Source organism: Aedes aegypti, chromosome 3 (assembly GCF_002204515.2).
Source record: "Aedes aegypti strain LVP_AGWG chromosome 3, AaegL5.0 Primary Assembly, whole genome shotgun sequence".
NCBI classification, from domain to species: domain Eukaryota; kingdom Metazoa; phylum Arthropoda; class Insecta; order Diptera; family Culicidae; genus Aedes; species Aedes aegypti.
The window spans coordinates 60,080,895-60,102,016 of NC_035109.1; the positions used below are offsets into that span (position 1 = coordinate 60,080,895).

Sequence of the window (21,122 nt, forward strand, 5' to 3'; positions counted from 1 at the left end):
TTTTTTGGTGTTGGTAAGGTATTGAGAATTGCTTGAAATTTTGAACTACTATTGAAACATTTCATTTGTATATAAAAACCCATCCAATTATCAGCTTGATGTTCATAGAATATGCATGCGATATTGGGGCATTTTAATTGCGTTTATTGTAGAAAAATCGATATTATATTAAGCGAGACAGATGTACATCATTATATCATACACGAGCAGTTTTTAATTTTCTGATGCATTTTCGATTACACATTCAAAAAGAGTTAACGAGTTACACATCGAAAAAAAAAATATTGCATCCGCATTGGCCCTCCACTCACTCTGTAAACAGAAATATCAAGCTCACCAGCATTGCGCCTCCTGGTGCAGATGCAGGAAAACCACGCAGCACGATTGGCCTAGTTTCGTCCTTTTAGATCCTGAGACGACCGTGGCAGCTCTTGCTGCTGCCACACAGCTCTTTCTAGGTCAATGATGCTGCTTTCATGTCTATTCACAACTATTGTTGACACACAATTTTACTGCTCGCGTTTGGGTGTGCAAACTATAGGGACGAATTTCAAAGGAAGCTTCGTTCGATAACAGCCTGTTTCAAGGAGTTTATGTTTTATGATTCAGTAATGCTATAAAATTAACGGCTATGTTTCAAAAACAACCTATTTTCAATACCTTTATCAAATGGAAAAATGGAAGGATAACCATATAGGCATTCTCTGTGTGTATTTCCATTATAGTTCCATCGCTTCCAAATCGAATGACACACACCATGTATAAAGCGAGTTTTTATGCATCTTTCATGTGCCTCAGGTCTTCTTTTACAGGAAATTTCTCAAGATCATAAGAATTAAACTAGTCCACTTGTAGAGTCTACTACACGACACTGAAAACGGCCTTACGGTTGAGATCGAAATACGCGTATCTGTCGAAGGTACAAGCGCTAGTGGAATCAAATGGTATACATAGTACTAAATTCGGTTTGCATTTATTTATAGGGGCCTTCCTTAGCCGAGTGGTTAGAGTCTGCGGCTACAAAGCAAACCCATGCTGAAGGTGTCTGGGTTCGAATCCCGGTCGATCCAGGATCTTTTCGTTATGGAAATTTCCTTGACTCCCCTTGGCATAGAGTATCATCGTATCTGCCACACGATATACGAATGCGAAAATGGCACCTTTGGCAAAAAAGCTCTCATTTAATAAATTTGGTTGAGAAGTTGAGAAGCAGGCTTTGTCCCAGTGAGGACGTAATGCCGAAAACAAGAAAAAGAAGTTCTTGAACACCATGCTTAAATTTGACACTACCAGAACTTATGACAAGTTTTTTACGAGGTCATAATAACTATTAGGGTAAAGGAATTTTTCAGGTTTAAATAAATTTCAAGATGAAGAACATTCCAGAAGTCATATTGAAGCGAATGAAAAAAAAAAATCCTGGGTCAGTAGATTGTCATCTTCTTTCCCAAACTCCTTTCGCTAAAAAAAATATCTTCAAATGAAATAGTACCGATATCTAAGCGGCTGGTGAAACCCGGAAGACGACCGGAAAAAATAACCGGCACGTAGCCGCGTGCATCGAAGAGCGAAATTAAAATGAAATATTTTTTATTCTTGGAACCTTTTTTTCTGTCATTACGTCCTAACTGGGACAGATCCTGCTGCTCAGCTTAGTGTTCTTGAGAAAACTTCCACAATTATTTACTGAGAGATGTCTTTGCCGATTGACCATTTTTTGCATGTGTATATCGCGGGCCTTCCTCAGCCGAAGGGTTAGAGTCCGCTTCCATGCTGTCGCAGCCATGCTGAAGGTGTCTGGGTTCGATTCCCGGGCGTTCCAGGATCTTTTCGTAATTGGAAATTTCCTTGACGTCCCTGGGCATAGAGTATAATCGTTATGCCGTTATAATCGTATCTGTCACACGATATACGAATGCGAAAATAGCAACTTTGGCAAACAAAGCTCTCACCGTGCGAGTGCTCATAAGAATACTAAGCTGATAAGCAGGCTCTGTCCCAGTGAGAACGTAAAATGCCAAGAAGAGAAGAAGATTTATAGGAATTCCACTGAACAGATCGAAGCTTTTATTTTAAAATTATTGATTAATGATACTTTCAGGCCTTGGGTATTTCATCTCCGACTATAGATTAAGTAGTATAAAACAGTGGTTTGATAGGTTGTTCTGAAATAAAAATCTTAAATTCAACATTCCTCAATCCTGTCGGTGGCAAAAACATAAAATTCCGGCACCGTACCTTTCAGCACAGATTTCCCTACGCACACTATCCAAACGCATCTTCCAGATTCCCCATTTCTGTAAACGTAAAGGATGACTCATAGCCGTTTTCCTCCTTTGGCATCGTCCTTTCATTCATCCACCCACACGTTCTGATGTATCCTATAATAGACTGATGGTAGCAATCTGCAATTTCAAACCCACCTTACTCCTACGCCTTTAAATTCAGGACTTTTGCTGTGTGCGTTTCGCACACTTATGTGGTAACAAAATCGAGCGCCCACGTTGGAGGAACAAACGCCCCGAAGGGGGATGAAGGAGCTTCGCTGAAACAAATACAATCAACTGCGCGTGCAAGTTTTTGAACAACGACAGCAAAAAGGACCCTGTTCGCAACAACCAAGTGCCTTAATCTGCAATCTTATTTCTCCGGTTGTTGATAAATAAAGCATTCCTCTTTCCCCACTGCACAATTCTAACTGCCGGTGCTTTTCCAAACAAGAATCCAAATGGGCGAGAGTTTATGTGCCACCGTTATTATCAGGCTCCCTTTCCATGTTTTCCATTTTATTGACATGATAGGCACGGCATCGCAGTCAATGTCAGTCTGTCGGCATCTTTACGATTCTGCACAAGGGTTGAAAATGTGGTATCGATTTTTTGCTAGCTGTTTTGTTTAATTTGATATAAACGTATTTCTATAACATAAAGCAACATCTATAAGCTGGTTTCTGATGAAGTCTTGAGTAAGACTGGTGTCCGGCCATTTGGCGGATCGTTTGGCCGAAAGCCATTTGGTCGATTTACGAACAAAAAAATAATCAAGTTGCTACAAAGTTAATTCAGGACGGAGTTATGAGCTCCCAACATCGCATCAAGACTGTGTTAGGGTTCTAAGTATTTTTGAAGATTTCATATAAAGAACCTTCCTTTAAGTATAGGCAAGTATAGTTATACTGGTTTTATTTGAATTGGCAATAGTTTAGCCTATATCTTGATTGAGAATTTTCTTTCTTTATATCATTGGCAGTAGTATACAGATATGACGATTATTTGCATTACACATGCTCATATTTTTCCTTCTTTTGATTATAGGCTGTTCTTTCAATAGAAATGTAATTTTGAATGTAATAAAAATGAAGGCTTATAATCAGTGCTGGGAATGGTAATAGTAGTAGGCTTGAATTTCGCGAAAATCACGTGGCTTTCCCAGTACAGTAGTTTAAAAACGTGAATAACATCAAGTAGGCTATGTTGGGTGCATGAATTTTCTAAATCGTTAGTGTTAGAACATTTTTCTACAGTAATTTTGGGTTGCCCTTAGCAACGGGTGTTTTGCAATTTTCAAGGCTCTTTGCCTACAGCAGCGATAGGCGTGAGTTTTACTGGCTTCGCTGACTGCGATTGGCTTTGTTTGGATACTGTAGAATGAATTTCAGACTTTTTTTCCCAACCCTGCTTATAATACGTTCTTATTCTTAACATATATTAGTCTTATTCTTAACATATTTTTTTATTTGTTTACCGGCATATCGGTCTGGTTTTGCTCAAAGTAGTAGAGGACAAGGAGAAGAAATCAATGAAAACTAGATGGATAGGTACCGTAAGGGAACGGGGAGAGAAGTTGGATTAGATATTGAAGAGGGCGTGAAAAGAAGAAGCCAAAATTTGTGGTTACTAGAACCATGAAATAATTTACTTAGTGTACGTTTCGAGAAACCGAGGACTGTTTCTTGAACTAACAGCATGCATCTATGCTAACTATAGCTCACTAATGTTTTCAATTTCAGCCAAACGGCATTCGGCCAAATGACCCTTTCGGCCAAATTGCGTTCGTCTAAACGGCATTCGGCCAAATGATCCGCAACCAATAAGACTGATGGCATTTAATACTGAGAACGGATTTCCAGTTGTTTTTTTTTCAGTTTATTCCATACAAAATCCGTGTAGAATCCTAGAGGAATCAACAAGTAACTGGTTCCTGACGAGATCTAAACAAATTTCTTTACGATAAAACACTATTTGAGCTTTGAGTGAGAAATTCTACTATACTAGTTCGAAAAAGATCGTGTGTCTATTTTTTATGGAATTGTCGCAAATTTATTATACACACTTCAACAGTGAATATCTGATAAAACATGTCATATTGGTCGATTTTTTTAACCGAATTCTTGGTGTATTTCTGAAAAAATCTACAGAAAAACTTAATAATAAAGCGCAAGCTAGCATGACAGATTGACGGGAAGTCATTTTTAGAAGCTTTAATTGTTCTAAATTTCATTTTGTGTATGAAACTTGTAAACAAATTTAAAAACCTTTTTCATGCCAGCCACCTTCCCTCCCCTTTAAATACTCTTTCATTCTGTAATTAAGAACATGTCAAGGCCAATTATTGCAATTATATCCCATTTCAAATAAATTGATTTGATTTTATCTATATATTTGTATGATCAATTTTTAAATTTACCCAGTGTTATTAATGAATACACTCTCCTTCAGAGTTCTAATGAACGTTACTCTGCTACTCTGCACATAAATCTGGCTTGGGAAAACAATTTGAGACTCAGAATGAAAATATACTTTTATAGAATAATTTTACTAGAATTTTAAAAGCAATTTTATACCCATTGATTCTTTATCTATTTTAAACATAAAACAAAATGTATGTCAAGATTGAACAAGAGCACTGCAATGAAATTGATACAATAAAATATCGCTGCACTATCTTAAAACTCTTGGCATGAATTTTATTCCAGATATGGATTTACGGGGCTAAATTCCAACAAAAATTAGACAGATTTTCCACAAAATGTTGGACAGGAATCTCATAGATGCCCATCATTCCCGCCGATATCAGAATATATGTAGGATTTTTGCAAAATCTGGCATAGAAATTTTAAGTAATGATAGTTGATATTATGTCAGAATTATATGCGTATTTCTGACAATGCTTTTTTTGTCACTTCCTCAAACTGTTTTAGTTCGATTTTATGAAGATTCTAAATTAAGAGCATTTTACCAAGACAAAATTATGAATTTATTAGAAACTGTTTACAGTAATGGAAAAAGAGGTGACGTAGTATTGGAGTTCTTAAATAACTCTGGATGTTTTAAATTTACGTTTTTTAATTTGCTACTTTTACCTACATTGATTTATTATGACAAAAGATACAAAGGAGCTAAAACTCTAAGAATTTGTTTTTTTTTTATCTTATTTTGTGAGTAAGTTTTAAAGTTCATAAGAATTTTATTACATTATTTCAAAATTGTTTAACTCCTCCATTAGCAGTTTCATCACCACATAATTTTCAAATCGCGATAAGTTGTTTGTTTCTCGATAGTTTTGCACCATTTTTTTCACAAGTTAGCAAAAAAAACTCAAGTTCCAAGTGCGGTACTAGAAACATAAATGCTCATTTCTAAAAAAAAACAGTTGCACCAAATTCCTTCATATTTTCAAAATAGACTCTCTTCAAAAAATTGTTTTGAAAAGTGAATAATCGATCATGATAATAGTCGGTAGCCTGAGATGTTTGCATGGGCTATAGCTACGCGTCAGTCCCCCTAGGAGTTTTGGAATATCTCCAGATGACCAATTATCAAAATCAGCGCAGATACTTAAAATAGATGTTTTTTGAGAACTTGTGAAAAAATTATGCAAAATTACAAAAAAAACATTTAGATTATAGTAATTTGTTGCTGGCACATCTCTCTTCAATAGATTTCTTCTAGAATTTCTACAAAGATTCCTCTGGAGTATTCCAATCTGGTTTCGAGGGTTTGACACAATATGTAAACATTTCTGTCGAAATTCCCTTAAACAAATCATTCTGGAATAATTGACAGTATTTGCTATACATTTCTTTCTAGGATCAAACTTGGAATTACTATAAAGATTTTTTTTCACAATTCCGTCTATAAATTTTAAATACCTCTCTGTAACTTAAGTTTTTAAATACGTTTTATAACATCTTTTTATGCTTCTTAAGAAGTAGTTCCCTCTTCATGTGTAACAAACACACTTCTGCTTGCATCTTAAAAGCCGAAGAGTTCTGTAAAACCTTGATTTCTTACTTGATTATGATTATCTTAAAGTTCCATTTCAATATTTATAAAGTTTGTTAAACATTATCTGATGATACCTGAATATGTTGAGCATATCCCCTTCAATGTGAAGTAAAAATCTCTACCATCACGAGCACCATCAGCCCCATTTATCGAGAATTGATTGCATCTGGTTTACCGCATTCCGACCGTACATCTCATGCAATGGAAAACGCTTCGAGCATGTTTGCATAGAAAATACAGCCTCTCTCACCCTTCCGTTTATTTTTATTTTTTTCAACTACACAAGAACCTTGTGAGAAAAAATCGCACCTCCGTTCATCACACTGCATCAGAATGCAGCGAGGTGGTGACACCTTTCGGAATAGTGAACAGCAGCGCTTTTCGAATCTAATTAAAGGATAAGCCCCCACTTGGCTTTGTTTGCATACACGAGCCTCAATAAGGGCACTAAACTGTTTAATAAGCTTAAACTGCGCTCCTTTCCCGTGGTGGGCATATGTGGGGATTGTTGGATCCTTTTCCGAAAGAGCTGGAGTGGAGTACCCTCGGCGTAAGTGCAATTAAGGCAATCGACTAGACTTATTACCGCCGTGCCGGTATCCTTCATTCCGTATGGTTTCATGAGATTACTTTCGTCTAGTTTGAAGGTGCATTTAATGGCTTCCTTTAAACTCATTACCGTTACGTAGAACATAATCACATTTGGACGTATTCCGGGTTTGGACCAGGATGTTGTTTCAATGTCTTTCGGCTCTTATTGTCACAGTTACAAAATAATTATTCTAGTCGATAGGCACAAAATTGTTATTTCGTAAAAAGGTTTGCATTGAACCGTAACGGTAGATATTATGTTGGATACACCCACCCACCCATACACGAACATCGGCTCCACGAAGGCAACGTAATTTCCGAAGTTCGTGCATTCCATGGAAATATCATTGCAGCTTCGATAAAATTGAGTTTACTTCATGGAATTGTCTATTTTCCCATTTCTAGGATATCAATTGATGCTGCTATCGTTAGGCAGCAGAGGAAAAGGATTCTCTCCCGATTATTAGTTTGAGTTGGAGCAAAATTGCTCTTCTGAAGATTTGCACTTTTTTTGGCATTACGTCCTCACTAGGACAGAACCTGCTTCTGAGCTTAGTGTTCAATGAGCACTTCCACAATCATTAGCTTGCAAAAGTTGCCAATTTCGCATTCGTATATTGTGTGGAAGGTACGATGATACTCTATGCCCAGGGAAGTCAAGGAATTTTCCATTACGAAAAGATCCTGGACCGACCGGGAATGGAACTCAGACACCTTCAGCATGGCTTTGCTTTGTAGTCGCGCACTCTAACTATTCGGCTAAGGAAGATTTGTACTATAGAAAACATAACATCGGATGCACAAGAGGTATGCTGTTTTAAACATTTCTCAATTACTTATTCAAATCGACGTAAGTAACTTTCATACGGTTTTGAGAAAATTAATTAGGAAGAATCACAACTTGTCTTCTAAAACTATTTTAAAATGAATCACTTTTTTAACATTTTTTGCCGTGTACATCGCTTAAATTTTTATTTTCTATAATTTCCCTCAAAAAAGTCATAACAAAATGATAAGCCGTTTAATTCAGTTACTTACGACGTTTTTGTACCAATGTAAAATCGGCTCAAGTAGTGTTTTATTTTGATTCGTGGTTAAGTCACTTTGTCTCCCCATACAACGGAGCGGTGAAAGTAGCGGTTGGGTTGCGAAAGTTAAAATTCTTACTTTCGCCGTTTTGTAATTCCGGAATTAAATGTACTAAAAGCGAAAAATCAAGTTGGGTAAGAGCGGAACGTGTGGAATTTCGCCTGCGAAACACGTAGGATCGATAAAGTAAGTTTGTTCACTTTTCTGACTTGAGACTATTTGAATAAGTTTTCGAGATTTATCACGGTAATGAGCGTTTATTCGGTAATACCTACACTGATTAGAAGCATGAATGAATTTTTGAATTCATAAAAAATTGATACATACAATTTTCCTTCAAAATTTTAATCTAGACGTGAATTTGTTCCAGCTATCCATGAACTTATTCGCATAAGCTTGCGTTTCACATAAAATGCAACATATGAAATGGAAAGTACTCGACGGTACTGCACTCTCATTCCGATGTGTTCCATTTGCTTAGATAGGTCATACTCCAAACATGGACAGAACTAGAACGGGTATGTTGAATGGAGCCGATATTAAAAAAATGCCAAGAGGCTGAAAAATGCATTCTTGCTGCATTTAACTACAGGGGAGCCACGTCTCCTCGACCTATGTATAGTTTTGTGGGTAGTTAAATACACTACCCACCAAAGTAATGGGATCGCTGCAGTAATAAACATTACAGCACCTCAAACTTCGTTTTTATTCGAAACTTCAGAAACCTCACAACTGCAGGGCGTAAAAACTAATATTCTTTTGTATTTCACATAGTTCTAAGATTAGATAAGGTTTCTAATTTTCTCGGATCCCGGGAAACGGGAAATAAAATTTAATTTTTTAAATATGTTAATCTAGTCGACTTTTCTTAAGCATGAGAACATACAGTGCTGTTCTGAATAATAGCAGCGCATGTCGATTTTCATACAAAATGCTCAACTTTGACATGCTGTAGTTTTGTTCCCTTTCAGGCAATCGAGTTGAAATTTTCTCCACAGAACTACAAATATGCCCAATTTTGTAAACACAAAATTTCAAAATTTTCTAAGCCCCTGCCGGAAAGTGAGATACTAGGTGAAATTGTTCGAAAAAAATAGCAGTTTTAAAATTTTGAATTTCGGCTTGACATTATAGTTTTAAATTGTATATCACTTACCATTGGAACAATCTCCTCCTACTTATCAAACCTACACCTAAACCGAAAATGTGTAAAATATTTGTAGAAGAAAAATTTTAAAATGAAAAACTGCTATTTTTTCGAAAAATTTCACCTAGTGTCTCACTTTTCGGCAGGGACTCAGAAAAAACTGAATTTTTTTAGTTACAAAATTGATCATATTTGTAGTTCTGTGGAAAAAATTTCAGCTCGATTGCTTGAAAGAGAACAAAACTACAGCATGCCAAAGTTGAGCATTTTGTATGAAAATCGACATGCGCTGCTATTATTCAGAACAGCACTGTAATAACAGGGCTTGTAACGAAAAAAAAGTTGCTGAAACTTTTAGTTGCATACAATAATAATTATGATTTCGAACCTTGTGTTTCGTAAAAACAACATTTCATTGTTTTCATGTTTTCAATGGGCAGTGTACTTTTTTAATTCAGGAAAAATGTACTCATTTTGCTATCAGTACCAGGTTGGTGTTTGCAGACAATGCCGTGCCGTGCCCCCCGGGCGCCAAAGGAAAATAAAACTAAACAGAAGGGGCATGTCATTTCTATTCAGGACTCTTTTCCATTGCATGCCAGTGGGTTTGTGTGTCACTAGTGTTTTGTTCAGTGGAAATGATAACAAACACATGAGTTTTCCTTTAGCTTTGCGAATGTAGAACAAGAGCTGAAATCTTCTGGTTGGGCCATTTTATGATTCCCCTCACAAACTAAACTAGTTAAAGCACTACTTAAATTGATTTTTTTAATCATCGCTCAGTTTTTTTTGTAACACGTGTAGTTTTTAAGAAAAATGAAACGTTGATCTCAACATTTAATTTTCTAGCTACTTTAAAATTCAACATTTTCGTTCTACGACGACAATTTATATACACATGAACTACATTAAGGCATTTCAGAATTCGTTCTCAAGTTAGAAATAGTTCCCCCGCACTGTTATACCCCGATACAATTCCTAGATAACCGAAAAAAAATCAATTGAATCTCGAGATAGCATTCTGCAGAATTTTCTAAAAAGATTTATAGAAAAACGTTGCTGTAGCATTAACTGGTGTGAAAATTTAAATAAACTTTTGAAGATTGCATGGGAGTTTTTAAGATTTTTTAAAGAAATATTTGGTTAAACTGCAGGATTTATATTTGGATGAAATGCTGGAAAAATTCCTAGAAAAATAAAGGTTTGTTCGAAGAACCCCTCATGAAATTTTGCATTTTTGAGAGAAAACGTGGATGAATTCTTGAGGGAATCCTCAAAAACAGGCGGAGAAAATCTAGCAGGGTTTCTCGAAAAAAAATACCTTAAGCTATTTTTTCAAAAACTCTGGAATAAACGTTTGTGGATTTCCGCGGAAGAAATGCTGTGGAAATCTTTGGAATATCTCCTAGAGTAACAACTGGAGAATTTGGTTGAAGGATTTGTGAAATATATCCGGAGGAAATTCTAGGATATTTTTTAATTCTGGAGAAAATCTTCTAAGCATCCTTAGAATCTCTGTAGAATACCCTGAAAGTATTCTAAATAAAATCACCATAATAATTCCTGAAGCTTTTTCTCGGGGAACCTGAGACGAAATTCTTTAAGAATTTGAACCCATTATATTCTATGTATGATTTATATTATTTCGCATCACGATTCAATGCAAGCAGAATAAAAAAGAAAAGAGATTTTGAAGACCATTTAAAATAGATACTTGAGAGACCTTCCATTAAAAATGAAGTCTTTTTAGTGACTTACATTAAAATAGAGACCAAGTCTCTAAAAAGAAGTCTACTACCAGTCCTGCCTTTCGGATCATTTATTGGATCAACATTCATTTAAAGAAAAAAAAGAATAAGGTACACCGGGGCAAGTTGAAACGGCTGGGGTAAGATAGAATGGCAAGGTATCATATTGAATATTTATAATGTTGCGAAATTTAACTGCAGCAACAAAAAGTTAAAAGATGTAACAAACTTTTGGGCAAGAAAAATCTGATAAAATATATTGAGTGATTCCAAGCAACAGCACCAAAATTTGGTAAATTTTTTAATTCATTTTTTTCTATTGAGCTGAAACTTTGCACAGTTTTCCAGTTCCATCTAAATCGTCATTTTCCGATATCAAATCTTCAAGTTGAGTCACGACTAACTTTTCAAAAGGGTGTATGTGAAAATGGTTCAAAAATATTCAAAAAGCTGCACAGCAAAAACGGTTCGTTCGATTGTTAGACAACTAAAGAAACAAAGTTAGACAACTAAATAAAGATTCCAAAAAAATACACACAGTAAAAAAAAATTTTGTTTTGCATTAAAAAACATAATGTTTGACACAAAAACTCAAATATCTCAAAACCCTATCGGAATACCAACGTAATTTTTGAGGGAAAACGGTCCATTAGGGGGAGATCCCCCAGTGCCGGACAGCACCCAATACCGGACAAAGTCGAAACATTGAGAAATCATGGTCCAATCAAGATGGTGTATTAGTAGAAAAGAAAGCTATTATGTAGACTAATGTTTGCGTAGAATAACACATCCTTGAAATATGCATCCCTTTTTAATAAAGTAGAAAAGTTTGAAAATCTTTAAAAAATTGACGTATTTTCTTAATTTTGAGCCTATTTAGTAATTATTATGAATATGAAAAAATACTTTGGATCCCGCGAGCATGATCGAACACAATCCTAATTTGATAGTATGAATGTATTTTGTACCAAAATTGAAGTAAATATGGACAAATTACAATTTTGGTTAAGCACCTCCTGTCCCTCAGTTTCGGACAGCTTGATTTGTTATATGATATCTTTGTAATTATTGCATCAGTGTCTCAAAATACTTTCATTTTTCATGGGTTCCGTCGACCATGGTATCAAACATGCAATAAAATTAAGAAGAATGAACATTCATAACAACATCGTAAAATGTGCTATTTTTCATCATATATGAAAGAGGTTTTTGATAGGCATCTTGCAAACTAAGAAAAACTCAAATTATTTTTGTAAATGTTGCAATTGCATTGAATTGGTAATTATAAACTATTTCTATAGTGTACACATTCAATGATGTTCAAATTTACAGAATTCGATGCATTTCCAGATCGTGTCCGGTATTGGGTGCCACCTTTCAAGATCGATCAATTTGGTACTAAAATACATCATCAAAACTCAATGTCAAAATTCATATTTATATTTTCAAATTTATTTTTGTACACTATAAAAATGATAATATTTATCATAAATGGGTAACACGAGCCCATCAAAACAATATTTTCCGAATTATGAATTTAGTGGCTTAAGTGTCCGGTACTGGGGGATCTCCCCCTATATTAGCTATCTACCATAAAAATTTGGTGATGGTAAACCAATAAACAAAAAAGTTATGACATTTCAAACATGTCACAATTTTCACATTTAGTAGAAAAAAAATTTGTTTCGGTGTAAATTATTACGGGAACCGCAGTTTGTTGCTGATTTTATTGTTAAGGGCCTGGCGTGAATTAAACAAGTCGTTTTCATGTATTCATTAGTATTATGTATATTATATGTATAAATATTACGTATATGTATAAATATTATATGTATATGTATATATGTATAAATTAAAATGAATTAACAGATTACACGAAAATATTTTTTTTTTTTACCAGGATATTTTTTTTAGAGTATGATCGATGAGTTTCTAAATGTTATATATAAACTTTAAAAGTTTTGGATTTGGGTATGCGTTATGAGATCATGAAAACATTTTATTAATACTTATTTATTTATTTATTGTTATTCAATTTTTTTACAATATCGAACACTTTTGCATCATTATCAGTACAGTGCGAGTATAGTTTTGCTTTAATTTTATTTTCTGACAATGGAATGAAACAGTGAAATTTTTGGGTTCCTTGGATCGTTTTCGCGTTATTATATTGCTCGCTGAGCTCTGATGCCGTTAATTCGTACTCTTCAGTAGTAGTAAAACAAAATGATAATTTTGTTAAATCTTCTTCTTTTCTGCGATTCGCCCAATCAAATAGTTCTTTTGCAGTTTTAATTGGATGCTCACGTTCTTTGGCTAAACTTGCTCTTGTGGCCATGCGCTTTATGGTTCCTCCAATAGCATCACAAGGACCTTTGCCATGTGACGTAGCAAAGAAATGCCATTCTGCATCAATTCCGTACTTTGATTTAAATTGACATAGGCTCGAAAATTCTTACGGTTTTTGTACTGCGATGCTGCTCCATCAGATATGAAATATATATCTTTCTGATTTCTTTATCCTTATCAACGCGTAAAAAGTTAATCATTTTGGCAATGAACAAATTTACAGATACTGAGTCGTGTCTTAAATCTTCGGAAATTACAATAAAACTAAAATGTTCAATTTGCGTACTTCCATTGAAATAAATAACGAATGGATGAATTGTAGCTTGTTGTACGTTCCAGTGATGGGACTGCACTTCATCTTGCAATACAAAGCTATAGTTTTCAGAAAAATCACAAATGACTAAAAATTCACCATCTTGTAATGTATTTTTCGTATTTTTTAAAAAGCGGGATTGCTCTGTTTTAATAAAGTCGTGAGGAATTAAACTTTCTAATTTCAAGCAAAAAAATGACACAAACTCATCTACAGGTTTTACAATAGTTTCTAGGTCACACCTATCCGTGGTCACCCATTGCTCAAATGATAACTGATCAATATAATTTTCTTCAAACTCAGCGAATAAAGTATTTTCCAATGATGAAGAATCTGGACAATCCGAACAAGATCGTAGATAGCAATTTGATGTTGTATTTTCACACAAAAGACTACCAGTTAACATTTTAATATCCTTTGATAAATTGATTCTTTTCAAACTATGTAAGATTAGGTTAATATTTTCGTGTGTTGTGCACACACAAACATTATGTGTTCCTGAATTGGATAGAAGCTTGCATTGCCTTGGACGAAGGCTTGCAAATGAGGAAAAACCTACCTTAATATTTTCGTTAATTTCCTTGAAGCGTGTATACGCTTCTTTCAAAGTAGTCATCATTAATCGTTTTTGGATTGCTTGACGCTTTCAATCTTTTTTTACAGATACATAATCTTTTTTGCCAGGCATAGCTCTACTTACTTCATCGTCTTCAAAATATTGAATTATTTTTTCTTTTGTCTCATCTGTTAATGAAGTACTCGACCTAGCATTTTTGGTTGCAAGACAGTTATTTTTGAATTGTTTTGCCTCTTTTGCTGTATTTCTATTGGTTTTGAACTCATCAATGGCGTCTTGAATAGACCACGAGCTTGGCAGCATCGACAAAATCAATAATTTTTCTTTCCTTGTCGTGGCTAGATTCGAGAACCTTTCCTTCATATTCATAATTACCTCATCGTAGTCTGTATTTTCCACATCCTCAGGTCCTAATTTGAAGAGGTTTCTTCGTACAGCTTCGTTGATTTCACGGTATTTTTTCTCGGGACAATTGACGTAACCCATCTTCGTCCATTTAATCGGAGTCACTTTTATTCCAGCTATCCCTTCGTTGAAGCGTTCGATGTTGACCTTCTGGATGCACTCATCTTCTGATTGATTTGTTGAAACAGATGTCACTGATGGTACCGTGGTAAGACTATCTTCACTTGGTACTTCTGGTAACTCCTCAGTTGTTGTCGGTGCATCTAGTAATTCCTCAGTTGTTGTTGTTTTCGAACTTCCTGCAACCTGATCCACCGATGATGTACAGATTGCCCGTTTGTCAACGTTTAAACGGCAGGACGTACAAATGCGTAAATTTGTATTCAATGTAGACATTGGAGCATAACCAGCCGCTTTCAGTTTATCTATGGTGGTTTCGGTGAGATTTCGTAGCTCTTTCGAACACTTTTTTTCTGCAAACGGCCTGCAACAGTTGAGAAAGCGACTACTCATGTTGCTCGTTAGATTTTAATAAACAAAATCACTTTTAAGTTTTTACTGACTAGTTTGGTGTCGTTTGCTTGACTGAAGAAACATTTTACAATTAAATCTTTTATAACCATAGTGGTAGTATATTTTTAGCTTTTTCGTGAGTATGTTCATGGTATGTACCTATCATGTTTTTGATGTTGTTGAAGTTACTCGCTTTCTCCCAAATATGATTAACAAAGTCTATTCTCTACCAAGGCGGGTCTATACCCAGGTGTAATCAGATTTTAACTTTGTGGAGAAAACCAGCGCCGAGAAAACCGACCTGCTTTACGTATACTAGATCACCTGGGTATAGACCCGCCTTGTTCTCTACGAGGTAAACTTTTTGCAGGTAAACTAGTCGTATACCTGTATAGAAAACTTTTTTTGTAGCTTTTGTCTTCAATATTAGATTTATTATAGGTTTCTTTTATCAAAAGGTTTCAACACTATTGAGAGAATTTTTCTTCAGTTACGTACAATAAAAAATATGACACTATCAAAACTTTAGATCACAACACTGGATCGCGTCTAACTTTCTAATAGATGCTATAATAGTTATGAATAATTAAATAAAATATCATGAAAACAACTTGTTAACCTCATGTGGTACCCTTAACAAAAAATTCAGCAACAAACTGCGGTCCTAAAAAAAATTAACAACGAAAAAAAAAAAAATTCACTAAGTGTCAAATTTGTGAAATATTTGAAATGTCATAACTTTTTTGTTTATTGGCTTACCATCGCCAAATTTTTATGGTAGATAGCTAATATAATGGACCGTTTTCCCTCAAAAAATTACGTTGGTATTCCGATAGGGTTTTGAGATATTTGAGTTTTTGTGACAAAAATGATGTTTTTTAATGCAAAAAAATTTTTTTTTTTACTGTGTGTATTTTTTTTTTGAATCTTTATTTAGTTGTCTAACTTTGTTTCTTTAGTTGTCTAACAATCGAACGAACCGTTTTTGCTGTGCAGCTTTTTGAATATTTTTGAACCATTTTCACATACACCCTTTTGAAAAGTTAGTCGTGACTCAACTTGAAGATTTGATATCGGAAAATGACGATTTAGATGGAACTGAAAAACTGTGCAAAGTTTCAGATATTTTTGAAATGGTCGATCAGAATCGACTTGCATGCCTCCGTGGAATCCCTCTATTGGCATCATATTCAAAACTTCGCATTTCATTTTTCCCCACCCGTTTCAACTTGCGCCGGTGTACCTTATCCTTTATATTCATATTGTTTTGAAATCAATATTTTATTGAAGCAAATTGACAAAAATAGACCAAACTGCATGCCTTTATAACCAGTGAGCTTATTCCAATTTCCTCATATATTTCTAAATAACAAATGGATCAACAGCCAAAAATCAGTGATTTTTTTTCTATTCACCAAAGTCATCCGACTCCATCAAATATTTAACTGTTATTTCTTCGACAATTCTGTGCCAAAAATTCGTCATAATCTGCTCTTAAAATTAATAATTTAATTATCAATAATTTTTTGAATCGTTGGTAGGACAATCCTTTGACTGTCTTACCCAGGTATTTTTGTGCGTAGTACATGTCCTAACTGTCCTACCCACTTCCCGCGCCACTGAAGATAAGCCCTGGGAGGTTAAAAAAATTCCATATACGGAAAGATCTGCGACCGACGAGATTCGATCCCGTGACTCTCAGCTAAGTGCTAAATGTGGGGCTTCCTGACCGTGCGATTAGTGTTACCAAGCATTTAGTCGCATCGAGTCAAAGAGTGTGGATTCGATTCCCGCTTCAGTCCGGTAAACTTTTCGTCAGGAACGTATTTCGACTGTGCCACTGGGCGTTGCATGCTAATCCGTTGTCTAGTGTGGTGCTTCCTTCAAATGGCAAATCATCCACTGGAAGAATTAGCGTGTCGGTGTCTTAAAAAAAATTGCTGCGTGTTCACCACAACGGCTATATGGGCCCTCAATGAACCAATGAACCTGCCAAAATCCGCCAAGAAAAGTTTTTGAACAAACATCATCACTCAAAAATCTTATCAGGTATCTTCAAGAACCTATAAAAAAATACTATGATGAAAAAAAACAATTAACCTGTAATCATATCAAATAGCATATTATCAAAATTTACATAAAAAACATTTGTGAAGAATTCTGTATTTTCAAAATAGCTATCTGTCAACTTAGCAGGTGTCGTCTGGTCGCACCAAAATCAATAATCACACAGTCGCTCATACCGTCGTCACCTACCCTTGAACCATGCATCCTGGACCGTATCTGGGTCGTTCTGAAACCGTCTAGTCCCCAAAGCCGTCTGGAGAATTAAACGAATAATTTTACCTTATGCTAAAACAGACAATCCAATGTTTAACTTTCCCTCCGTCATTAATTGAGTCTATAGGCTGGCAGGCAAGGTACAGAGAAAGGTTGGAAATGGACGTAGGTACGACGGAACTTCCATCCGTCGTCATCAGCAAACGAATCTCCTGTTATGGTACAGAGCTGACATTGATAAAACTCTTGCTAATGGTGTCCTTCCTCCGTCGGTCGTTCTAGGTCTGGGTCGACTTGCCTATGTAACGAGTAGCGGAGTTTGGGGAAAGTGTACCATTGGGGCGTGTAGGCCGCTCTATCTTTTTACAAGCTTATATTTCTTTGAATTTAACAATATGTTCCCTTATGTGTATAAATACAATGTATAACAGTTTGTAAACCTACATTCATCGTTTTATCTGTGAACTGATAACTGAAAAAGAAACTATTTCAAACTGACAATTTTGTATAAGGAAACGGAATTTTATATGTTTCAGGTATATTGTAGGTGGAACACTTGCTTCATAGTGCTGAAAACATACGTGATTTTGGATGTATTTGAGAAGCTCTAAGACTCAGACTTTTTTCATTTTAAGTTGCACAGTGTTTATTAGAAGATGACAAACTAGAAATGTTGGTGGATAAGCTTTGGACAAAACTACTGTAGAGAACAAATTGCCTAACGTGGCACACTTGCCCCAAATTCCGCTATATGCTCATATTGCACATTGAATAAATTCTTCGACCGAATGCGTAGGAATCTGTTTCATTATTATACTTCTGTCGTGGGTAAATACTGCGCACTTGTCTGGATTATTGGTTTTCCATTTTTCGCTCTGAATAACGATATAATATTTGCATATTTTTATCATCAATTTCATTCCGATTTCTAGCCAATCATCACTAACGTTTTCCCTCCCCCTTCGTCTCTTCTTCCCCACACACACACACAGGGTGGCTATCCGGCGAGGCTGAAGAAAGTGCTGATCGTGACGGCCCCGCTATGGTTTAAGGCCCCGTTCAAGATCCTTCGGCTGTTCGTGCGGGAAAAGCTACGGGAGCGGGTGTTCACCGTGTCGATACCACAGCTGAGTCTGCATGTACCGCGGGACTCACTGCCAGGGCGGTTAGGCGGGACGCTGGACTACGATCATTCCTCATGGTAAGTGACCCCTGGATGGGAACCTGAATGCGAATGGGTCAGGGTGGAAAGGTTTGTCTTTTGATTTTTTTGGAGAATGAGGTTCTCACAAATTGCGATTAACACTGACAATGACATATCGTGTAAGCTATAGTTCTAGATTTGAAGTCGATGTTAATTCATCTCGTGTTAACAGTTTGTTTGCATGAAATATTAACATCTAACGGTTATTGGCAGATATCATAAATCTTGAAAACACCTCTGGAAAATTCCAATGTATTTCCTCAATAAGTTTCGATTGTTCCGATTATCCGATTCCGAGTGTTGTTTAAATTTATTTCGAATCCGGAATTCCGGCTGTATTAATGTATTTATGCTGAAAGATGAAATACTTATTTTATGAAATTTACGCAAGAGTTATCGATATGAGTTTATGATAATTTCATAGAAATATCAACGATGTTTTTGGATGAATTTGGGGGATTTCTGTTGGAACTATTAGAACAATGGGGTGATTATGGTAAGCATTTCAGGATGAGTTTCCTGGAATAACCTAGTGGCGTTTATGGTGGATATTTTTTGCATAAATCCTGTTAGAGTTTTGGTATGACTGCTAAAGTTATAAACACTTATTGTTCCGGGCACTTTTGTATGGAGATAGCAGTTTGCCGTAACATGTTGCTGAATTTTGCTGCACGAGTCGTACATTTATCCAATGAGTCTTGCCGCAGATATTTCTGGTGTCTAAACACTTACAGAGATGGCGTATTCGGAAAAGTTGTTCAGTAGCTTAAAGGCTATTATTATTTGAACCAAGAATTTTTAAATTTTGCCATTAGGCGGCGCTAATGACCATGAAGCTATGCGGATATTTCAAGATCCTGATCATCAGATGACGTCCTCGACAAAGTTCTTCAGTAGCTCATTTCATCCAGTTTCGAATTTCAAGGCCCATAAAGATAACGTTTGAGTTGTTGAACTACTCTGCCTAAGACGCCATGTTTCCAAGTGGTCAGGCTCCTGACATATCCGCAAAGTTTCATGCTCACTGGCGGCACCTGATGGCAAAATTTAGAATCAATTATTGTCCTTGGCTTATTGAACAATGTTGTCAAAGACGACAGCTTTCTAAGTAGTCAGGATCCCGGGGTATCTACAAAACAACAAAAATCATGCTCACTAGCGCCATCTGGTGGCAAAATCTTGGATGCTTTGGCTAAAATAATGATAGCCCTTGCTGCTAAACGACTTTGTCGAAGACGTCATCTTTCTAAGTACACACTACCGCCGCCTGGTGACAAAATTACGTATCTGAAAGACCACCGCACGTCACTATGGGGGGAGAGGTGTTTAAAATCATCCAAAATTGTCTTGATGGACGCCCTCTAGATGGCGAGGTATTTTATGTTGAACTACTCGCGTTACCAAAATTCGCACGACAACCGAAAGGTTAAAAACATTGAAGAAATGTTATTATTTTTTTTTTTTAATTTTCATTTTTTTTATGTGAGTCTTGTTTGAAGTTTGGTACGAAGCGGTATCATATTAACCTGTATCCGACCAGGTTAAGATTTGTTTTCAAATTGTTATTATGAATATTTAATTCATCTGATTTAGATACGGTTTTCACTACATGCAGGCTTCTAGTTTCATATGCTGACACAAGTAGCCCAATTTATTCCCGATATCCGGAGTTATTCCGGTGTCCTCCTGGGCCAGGTCGGGTAAAAATTCGATCAATTTCCTTCTCTGAACAATTCTATAACAGTAAATGGTGTTTAAGGTGATTATAAAATGAAGTCAAACTTTGAATTTTCAAGTTCACAGATCTAAGGAACCTGACATCCGTTCGCGTTGCAAATTTGATCGATTGGTTTTCAGCTCAGAGCGCTGTTTGGTTCTAGTGTTTGGTTTTAGTGCTCATGAAAATTCAATGTTTGACTTCGTTTAATCACTTAAAAAAAACGTAAATTATGTATCCTCGGGTAACATTGTGATATCATGGGACAACCGATTGCGGTCAAGGTAACTTTATCCTCCGGAAGATCCGGAACATCCGTAAAAGTGGACATATCCTGAAAATTGATCTAGAGACATGGGATTTTTTTTCAAACAACTTGCAGTGATGAGCTCTTAGAAAGTATACCATCGTTTTCTCGGTATGATCTGGACTGACCATTTCTTGGTCCTCTGGAATATCCGTAAAAGTGGACATATCCTGAAAACTAATCTAGAGATCTGTGATTTTTTCAAAACGACTTGCACTGATGTGCTTTTAATTAGTATACCATCGATTCCTTGGTATGATCTCGAATGGCCATTTCTTGGTCCTCCGGAAGATCCGTAACACTCATAAAAGTGGACATACCCTTAAAATTGATTGAGAGCTCGTACTTTTTTCCGAATGACTTGCAGTGAACCAAGAAATGGCCATTCGAGACCACACCTAAGTTACCTATGCATATCTAAAGCAAAATCTCATCTCTGCAAGTCGTTCGGACAAAATTCCAGTTCCAGGTCAATTTTCCGGATCTTCCGGAGGATCAAGAACAAGAAATGATCATTCGAGATAATACCGAGGCAACGATGGTATACTAATTTGAAGCGCATCAATGCAAGTCGTTTGGAAAAAATCCCACCTCT

The 21,122-nt window shown here is 35.9% G+C and overlaps 1 protein-coding gene across 3 annotated transcripts in view; it reads left to right on the plus strand.

The window, feature by feature from the left end:
• Window positions 1-21,122, plus strand: part of LOC5566564 (tyrosine-protein phosphatase non-receptor type 9) — a 206,880-nt gene that overhangs the window by 166,570 nt on the left and 19,188 nt on the right. For all 3 annotated transcript variants that reach the window (XM_021851024.1, XM_021851023.1, XM_021851025.1), the window contains one exon: window positions 18,292-18,500. In XM_021851024.1, the coding sequence (XP_021706716.1) occupies window positions 18,292-18,500 (209 nt within the window). The remainder of the gene's footprint in view (window positions 1-18,291; window positions 18,501-21,122) is intronic.